General features: G+C 43.0%; 1 protein-coding gene across 1 annotated transcript; it reads right to left on the reverse strand.

Moving 5' to 3' along the window:
* Window positions 1-5097: 5097 nt before the first annotated feature.
* Window positions 5098-8475, reverse strand: LOC119407507 (zinc finger protein 692). Its single transcript, XM_037674331.1, has 8 exons — window positions 8278-8475; window positions 8116-8208; window positions 7797-7982; window positions 7611-7661; window positions 7403-7481; window positions 6308-6422; window positions 6128-6227; window positions 5098-6049 (listed from the first exon to the last, which is right to left on the reverse strand). Exons 1-8 carry the CDS (start codon window positions 8433-8435, stop codon window positions 5098-5100), a joined length of 1734 nt encoding a protein of 577 aa, XP_037530259.1. The 5' UTR covers window positions 8436-8475.
* Between the last annotated feature and the right edge of the window lie 792 nt (window positions 8476-9267).

Consider the following 9267-nt stretch of genomic DNA (forward strand, 5'->3'; position numbering starts at 1 on the left):
ATGTATAGGACATTTCCTGGAAACACTAACAAAACTGAATGTTAGAAGTTAAACTGTTGTCTCTATAATGACTCCATTCTTTCAATTTGTCCTATTTTTAGATCCATCCATCCTTTATCTTTACCCTCCTTTTCGGGTCATGGGGGTCACTGGTGCCCATGTCCAGCCATCACTGTGCAAGAGGCGGGGGACACTCTAGACAAGTCTCCAGTCCATTACAGGGAAACAGAGACAAATGAGACAACCAACCATTCACCCTCACACCTAGAGAGAGTTTAGAGTTACCAGTCAGCCTAACATGCATGTTTTTGGTCTGTGGGAGGAAAAGCAGAACATATATTCAATGAGAGGACTCGTGGCAGGCAGACCAGATCAACAACCCCCTCTTTGTCCTTCAGCAGTTTTGTTGATCCAGTGGTGCAGTGGTTGATGCTGTCGTTTTGAAACAAATGGCAAAATGCAGGCGTACCCTTAAAGCACGTCGTCTTACCTCTGTACCTTCATAAAGGCTGTTTTTTACACAGCGGTGTGTTCGTGTGGATTTCATTTCCACAGTGCTCGCTGATGTCATTAAATTCAGATGTGCCACCTTCAGTTCAGTTCTGTTACATTCTGCCATTTTTACAATGCTCTCAGCCAAAAGAGCAATTACATACAAACCTGCCAGACATTGCAGACACCTTAAGAGAGAGAGAGAGGAGCGATATTACAAAATACCTGCTTTATTTAGAATTAAGGATGATAAAAATGGGTTTGGAAGTGCTGCACTTGTCACATTAGAGTCCAGTTGTTGTGAAAAGACGTGACGGAGAACGGAAGCTGCTGAAACTCTCCCTTTTCTACAGGTTGATCCATCAGGGTCTCATTCAGCAACAGCAGCTATATTAAAGTGTTTTTATCTAAACAGATGCTTGAGCAATTCAAGGTCTGTAAATCCTCCCACACTTATAAAAAATTATACTTCAGCTCATTAAAAACTGTGTGCGTCCTACTAGATCATTATTGCTCAACAGATCCGTGCCTTCATGCCAAAGTTCATCTAAATGTTTTATTGTACAGGATGTCCTGAAACAAAAAGCACACAAACTACATAAAAGTATTATCACATATTGTCTACTCCTCCAAGTAATTTCCTTTTTGGTATCTTTTATTAACTGGAAATTCACTCGTGCTGAAAGTTACCTCTGAACCTTTTAATTCCAGTTCCTTCCACGTTAGAGAAGCAATCCTCGTTTTTCATTTTGTTGTCTGAATTTAACCATCTGTGACTGATTACTATTGCTTTCCCGTTTAAAAAAAATCAGTATCACTAAAAACCGAGAACATGTTCTGAGCTTTAAACAATCGGACGTTAAAATATCTAACTTCATTTGTACATCAGCTTCATGGAAATTGACTTTAATGTGAACTACAGTTATGACAAGGTGACAATTAAAATGATACATTTTTAATTTAATGTACAGTATCCTTACTTGTCATTTGTTTCTATTTGCGTTATTTTGTGTCTATACTTTTTGCCCCGCTCCCCTCAGGAAGGAGGTTGAGGAGCATTAAGTGTAGAACCACTAGACTGAGGAACAGCTTCTACCCTGAGGCTGTTAGACTCATGAATCTCTAACCAGGAAAATCACTGTAATGACACTTTAATTGGTGATATCACTTTATCTGTGCTGCTGATTATCTCATGCTGCTGCATTCATTCATACCCATCTGCTCACTACAGACTCATGTTCAGTCTGCTGTTGATACGCTGTATTGTTTTACATTATTAGTGTTTAGCGTATATCTTAGTTTTTTTAGCATACCATTTGCCTTTCGTTTAGCATATATTTTAGTTTATATCTTAGATCCTTATATATTGTTTCTTTTTATACTTTTTTTGCTGTTGTTGGATGTAACTGGGACCTTGAGTACATAATTTTGTTCCACCTCATGTACCACATATGATGACAATGACAATAAACTTGACTTGGGTATTTTACCAACTGAACACTTCACTCTCAGACTGCAGGTTTACTTGTTGTTCCTAGAGTTTCCAAAAGCAGAATGAGAGGAAGATCTTTCAGTTATCAGGCTCCTCTCTTGTGGAACCAACTTCCAGTTTCTGTCCGTGAGGCTGACACATTGTCCAGTTTTAAGACTGGGATTAAGACTTGCCTTTGGATAAATCCTATAGGGTTGGCTTGGGTTTCCTGACCTATCCCTTAGTTATGCTGCTATAGGCTTAGATGACAAATTGGCCTAATTTCATCAATTGAATAGCTTGCATTTGTAATTGTTTAATGTGTTTTTTTATTTTTCCTTTCCTCTGAAGGGACCTGCTCACCTCCATTCTGGACCTGACATTCTGTGTCTGTTTCTCCTTCCTGTTCTTCTCAAACCCAGCCGGTCGAAGCAGATGGCCGCTTGTCCCGAGTCTGGTTCTGCTGGAGGTTTCTTCCTGTTATGAGGGAGTTTTTTCTTTCCACTGTTGCCTTTGCGCTTGTTCAAGATGAGAGACTGCGATGAAATGAAGACTCAACACAATCTGCTGCTTCCTTTCTTCCTTAGATAGATAACTTTAGCAACTGGTATTTATAATGTAGGCCTATGTGGAGGTTTCTTTACAGTACCCTGAGATAACTTCTGTTGTGTTTTGGCACTATATAAGAATTCAAGGTTCTTTATTGTCATTCACGTCGCATGTGGTACACGAGGTGGAACAAAATTGTGTACACAGGGTCCCAGTTACATCCAACAACAGGAAGAATATAAATTGTAAAAGAAACAGTATTAAGGATCTAAGATGTAAACTAAGAAATACGCTAAACTAAGAATACAATAAAAAGAAACAATACGCCGAACAACAGCAGCACGAACGAGTCTGTGTGAGATGAGTACTAATGAATACAGCAGCATGAAATAATCAGCAGCATGAGATCAGCAGCATGGATAATCCGCAGCCCATATCATTAATCAAAGTGGCATTACAAGGATTTTCCCTCACACTGATAATCCTGATTGAGATTTGAGTCTAACAGCTTCAGGGTAGAAGCTGTTCCTCAGTCTAGTGGTTCTAAACTGGATAAATAAATAAAATGGATTGAATTTAAATTCACTATGGAACTTCTTTATTCAAAATATGTATTAGATAAAAACTAAATAAATGAGATTACTGGGGTTTTTTTTTACGCTATGCTCCCCACCTAAAAAAAATAAACAAAATTTTAAACCAATAAATCAAAGAAACGTTCAAAGCGGGAAGCTGCAGTTCCACGCCTGGCCTGCAGGGGGCGCTGCTGCAGAACACCTTAATCTAAATGCAAAGCTGCTGAACAGCAGCCATCCTGAGGTTTCCTGTGAAGATAAATACATTTAAGAGTATACTTTGCTGTTACGTTACCATCATAAATAACTATAGTTCCTCTAGCGGAAGCGCTGTTAAGGATCGTCACTGCAGCCCTTTTGGAGTGACACCGAGCTAACTAAGCTAACTAGCTTAGCCTCAGCATGAACTCCCTGGTCAGCTACGGAGTGTCTTCTGACAGCGAGGAAGAGGCGGAGGATGTAAACATTGGGAAAACTTGGTGAGTAGACGATTTATCACAAATACAAGTTGTCACACAGTAGCACGGAGTTAACCTGGATAATTTTATTTCCTTCTCAAGCTCACTTGAGGACGATGCTATTGCTAAAAAGACTCGCAACTTCTTACTGGAGTCTGGTTCAGCGTCAAGCGATTCAGACCCAGAGCCTTCATCATCGCTTCCTCCGGCATCTTCTGCGCCCTCTGTAGGCTCTCCTACAGCCAACAGGCTGCCGCCTCCGTCTCTGCACGCCTCCTCTGACAGCAGTGTGTTCGCCAACCCTTTCAGGGCTCGTGCAGAGCAGAGACTCAGCGCCCTGCAGAAGCACGTGCCCCTCACGATGCAGGCCAGACCCTCCCAGATAGGAGGCAAAAGGGTCTGTGTGTCCTACAGGAAGGATGGCCGCTGCAGGTTTGGCATCAAATGCAAGTTTGCCCACGACAGTGACCTCCAGACCCCAGGTAATCTCAGTGACTCCCATCCAGATGTGAGTGAAGAGCCATCAGCTCCGTCAGCGGGTGGAGGTCCCCGGAGCCTCCAGCAGGAATCAAGCGACAAAGAACCCGAGCAGCAGCAAACGAAGAAGAGGAGGGTGGGACTGAGTAACACTTTGATTCCTCCTAAAAGAACTCTGAAGCAGTACGCCATGTCCTGATGGACATTTTGTTTGACGATGGTCGGTCTGGACCAGACATTACTTCCATCTGCAGCTGGTTCGGTTCAACATTATGTCTTCATGTCCTACACACACGGACTACATTCTGGTTCCCAAAGACATTAAAAACAAACCGACTGAGAACATTAAATCTCACCGTTCTGCTAAAATCAAAGTTCTTAATCAGACATGATAAATGTTAGGTCATTTATTTACAGATTATAAACGGACAGGTTGATGTGGTTGTGCTCAAACAAATTAACGTGACAGATTATCACATCCTACATAGCTTTGCTTTTAAAAAACACCTATAAAGTTAGTGACAAATGGTTTCTGTTGTTTTTGTCATTGTTTTAGCTGCTTCACACAAACTCATGAACACTAATGTTTCTGGATCGTCCACAAACGTTTGATTTTAGTCCTTCATCCAGGGACTGACACATTTCCTCTATATTTGTAACCGTAATCTTTTATTAATGTGTTTAATTTCTCTAAGAAAAGTAGGCAATAAAAGAAAAGCTGTCCAGTGCTGTAAGCTGAATTATCTCACCTCATACTGAGTAATTCAAAAATGTCAATCAGTTTTATAAATTATTGCATCTTATTTGATGCCACACATTATGAGTCTTGTGATTTACCGTGTTCTCCTCAGAGGTGGGCTACATATTTGCATAACTGCAACCTACATTTGTGAATATACACACTCAAACAGCTAGTTCCAGGACTAACATGTACAAAGAAACAACACAAACAAACTTGTTTCCCTGATACAGACTCTACAGCTACCAAGTGTGACACTGAGTGAACGGTACATTTTATATTGGGGTTCCTACATGTACCTGCAGTGTGTCAGGTATACATCTACAGCTCTGTGTTCTACATCATCTGCTGCATGTGTCTCTCAGTGCTTTCAGACAGAACTCCCCCCTGTCCCGTCTGCTCCCAGACCACCCCGCACTCACCGACCCCCTCCGTCTGCTGGAGGGAGCTGCCTGACGGAGACGAAGAGGAGAGCACCGGATTGTCCAGGATGAAGCAGTCGGTGTTGGTGGAGGCTGGGTCCTGGGACTGCTGGGGGGTGGACAGCAGAGGGGGGCTTGGAGCAGCTGGCTGCAGGGTGTGAAGCTGCTGGGAGGAGGTTAATATGGGGATCTGACGAACGTGGGTCTGGCTGACCGGCTGGAAGGTCATCTGCAGGATTTGTGTCTGGCTCTGCGGATGGGAGGGGTACGGCTGCAGAGGCTGCAGCTGGGGTTGATGCTGGGTCACCACCGGGCTGGGGTGGAGGGTCAGCTGCTGGATGTGGGGCTGCTGCACCTGTTGGGCGGTCTGCACGAACTGGATGGGCATCTGGAGCTGGAGGTGATGCTGGCTGTCCGCTGGAGAAGGGGGGTCGATTGGGGACAGGGCAATAGTTACCGGCACCTGCATCGTATGGAGACTCTGGTCTTGTCCCAGTAAAACCACCTGAGGGTTCACCTGTTGGACCATGTGGCTCACATGTTGCCCATCCGGACCCAGCTGGTCCACGTGACCTTCTTGCCCGTGGCTCACCTCCATGGCGGTGACCTCGGCTTGTACGGGGTTTTCTGGGAGCTCCAGCAGGGAGGCGGGCGTCGTGATCAGGGCACCAGCGTTAGCGGCTAACGCCTCAGCGATCAGAACCTCCGGGTGGCTCTTGGCCTTGTGGGCCACCACGCAGTCCTTCTTCTCGAACTTCTTCCCACAGATGGAGCAGGAGAACTGATAGGTGGCATCAGCGTCGTGCTTCTTCATGTGCCAGTTGAGGGACGCCTTCTGACGACACGTGAAGCCGCAGATCTCGCACCTGCAGTCAACAGAAGACGAACAAAAATGAACTTTGAAAAAATAAAGACAAGAAAAACAAAAACCTTTAAAGACTGACTGCAGGGGCTTCTCTCCGGTGTGGATCATGCGGTGCACGGCCAGATTGTGGGAGCTCTTAAAGGCACGAGCGCAGAACTCACAGATGTAATCCCTCTGGTCTAGAAGTAAAAATAAAAACAGATATTAAACTGTTTCCGCTTCAAAGCACTCCGAATGATCGGGGATCAAACGTGTGTACCTGTGTGGTGTTTTGCGTGACGCAGCAGCTGTTTCTGCAGGCGGAACAGCCTCCCACAGGAAGGGTGAGGACAAACGTACTTCTTCTTCAGCAAGTGCTGATATTTTATATGGTGCTGTGAAAATAAAGAACAGGAGTCGGACGCGTTTGGTTGAAATTTAGAAAGGCTTCTGTTAAATTAGGACATTAGGCATTTGTCTGAAAATAATAAACATGAACAGATTTATTGGGTGTTTGGATTACATTCATTTAAGGTTGAATCTTTAAAAAACACAAGATTACTGTTGAATACAGCAGAGATTGCATCAGTGCAATAAAACATTTTGCTCACTCCTGCCTTTGTCAGGACTGGCTGAAGGAGGACATTAGAGCGAAACTCCTCCTCATTTTCATCAAAGAAGAGAACACAGAAAACTAAAGAGCATGCATGGAGAACAGAAGGGAGCTCTCGTCCCGATATTATTTAACCTCCAAGTTGTGCCAAATTTTTCACCCACTCTTTTCCTCTGAACTCAGATTAAGAGGTTCAAAGAAGCCGTTTTTCTTTTCTGAAAAAGCTGAAATTAACAAGAAGAGGCTGAAAGGCGCATAAAAATGTGAAATCATTAGACCAAAGTACAAAAGGCTGAAATTAGTAAAAGAAAAAAGGCTAAAATAAGTAGAAAAATACATAAAAAGTGGCTGAAAAAGTGAATTGAACTAAAAAAAAAGCTGAACCAGAACAAAAACTGAAATGATCAGTAAAAGGTTGTAAACAGCTCGAAGGGTGTGAAGAGAGCTCCATTCATTTTCAATGAGAAAAACATGGCCGACAATGCTAAATATTTCAAAAAGTAAAAAATGCACAAATACCAAAAGTCCCAGCAGGAATGTTCTGAATGTGCCAAACGTTTTGAAACGTGAATTGTTGAAATAACAGAAACTGCAGAACGAGTTGTGTGCAGAAAAACGTACAGAAGAAAAACGAATCTGAACCGAGAGGATGATTCAGAAACGTTCAGTTAAAGGTGGTTCTCCGTTGTCCCACTTTAAAATAAGGAACGTGTGACCGAGGCCCAAACCACCAGAGGGAAACGAGTGGCCGCTGAGACCAACCTGAAGGTAGCGAGGATGAGCCAGCACCGTCCCACATCCTTCCATCTCACAGCGAACGTACTGGACAGGAGGTTTCTTCCTGAACGAGTGACAAAACCAGTTCAGTGAATGTCCCATCTCGTGAATGTGTTGGGAGCATAAAACCATCACAGCACTCTACAAAGCTTTAGATAAATGATGTGAAACGACGACTCCCGACTCGCCTCACCTTCTCTTCGGCAGCCGAGGCGTTTTGTCGTCTTTTTTCCTGCGACCTCTCCTTACGAGAAAAAAAAAAAAAAAGGTGACGTTTTAGATCGATGCAGGACTTCCACATCACAAAGTGAAGTTTAGGAACTAAAGTTAGACAGAACCGTTTAGATCTAGAACGATGACCGTGTGGCACCACACTTACTTCCTGGGTCCATCGGGATCGTCGGTTATTTCCTCTTCCAGCTTAACGTCTTCCTGCACGTCCTCCAAGTTGTCTGAGCCTTCCACCTTGATCTCAGCCGCCTCCTTTTCTTTCTTGGGCGCTTTGTCTTTGTCCTTCTTTTCCTTCTGTCTTGGAGGAGCTCTACGCTTTGGTTTAGGAACGTCCCTGAGAAAACACCAATCTAATAAGAAAACAGGTTCGACTAGTTTTTTTTAATATAAGAAAAAAAGTGATAAACTCCATCTTTTACACACACACACACACACACACACACACACACACACACACACACACAAACCTTTCATCCCTCGGGTCATAGCTCTGGTCATTTAAGTCGTCTCTAAAAGAAAGATCTTCATCACTACTCAGACCCTCTTCCTCCTCTGCACCACTGGAAAACAATCCAAACGTTAAACAGGCGTTCACGTGTTCTGCAGAGCGTGAAGCGACGCCAGTCTACCTCTGGCTCAGAGGCCGATAGTTGAGATCATCAGGGTCATCCTGAAACAGAGCGTCTTCATCATCCAGGACCTGCTCAGCATCTTCCTCGTTCTCCTCCTCCTCCTCCTCCTTCTTGTCACTATAAGGGAACGCAAGTTTTAATGATCGGTTCTTCATGGGGTCAAAACGAGGGCTCGTGTATGTGTGGCAGAAGTTAAATGTTGGCTTGTGAAAGGGAGGTGTGAAACTTCAAAAATTAAAAAATAATCTTTATTACCTTAAAGCAAAGGTAAGTTTCAGCCCAGAGAAAGTAGTTCTATTTGACAAAGTGGGTTTTTTTTTATTTTATTTTGTGTGTGCACTAGAAAATTGATTTAAATCTGTAGAAGCAGCAGCGCTGCTTAAAAACCTTATGAACAAAATTTTAATCATTTCAACGTTGGTGATCATACGTTACAAATTATTTACAATAAAAAAGTCTTTTGAAAACAGAAAACTCTCCAGCTTCAAAACAAGCTTCTGACATTTATTATTGTAATTTTTAAATATGGTCTTCGAGCCAGTCTCAGTTGAAAGATTCTTTACAAATCATTGCATTCAGGTGATGATGTCATAAAACCTGTCTTGTCGTGTAGCATTTATTGCTAATGCTAATCAAAGCATGACTCCTGTAACAAGAGACAGGACAACAAGTGCGTGCACCACTGTGTCGTTACAGATCTGGACTTCAAGCGAACATTTTAAAACCCTAAATAAACAATAACAGGATGTATCACACACTTATAACTCAGGATATAAAACAGAGTCGTGATTGTGTAAATGAATTAGTCTTTTAAGGATCTACATTGATGTTCCAACAGATTTCTCATCTGGATCAGGTTTGGATCTTTTTCCTGACCCGGTTTTGAACACGGGCTGCCAAACAGCTTCACGTTTAGGTCTGGAAATGGTTTGATACCCAGAGGAATTCACGGCTGTAAGGCTGCAAAACAAGCCCATATCATCATCC

The sequence above is a fragment of the Nematolebias whitei genome, chromosome 3, assembly GCF_014905685.2.
Source record: "Nematolebias whitei isolate Nwh7 chromosome 3, NemWhi1, whole genome shotgun sequence".
NCBI classification, from domain to species: domain Eukaryota; kingdom Metazoa; phylum Chordata; class Actinopteri; order Cyprinodontiformes; family Rivulidae; genus Nematolebias; species Nematolebias whitei.

What these genes read in the sequence shown, in the direction of transcription:
- LOC119407507 (XM_037674331.1), bottom strand. Translation starts at nt 8,435, where the DNA reads ATGAAGAACCGATCATTAAAACTTGCGTTCCCTTATAGTGACAAGAAG. An exon ending in TATCGGCCTCTGAGCCAGAG is followed by an intron (nt 8,209 to 8,277) that starts GTAGACTGGCGT and finishes ATTGTTTTCCAG; the next exon opens with TGGTGCAGAGGAGGAAGAGG. An exon ending in ACCGGAGAGAAGCCCCTGCA is followed by an intron (nt 6,050 to 6,127) that starts GTCAGTCTTTAA and finishes TGTTGACTGCAG; the next exon opens with GTGCGAGATCTGCGGCTTCA.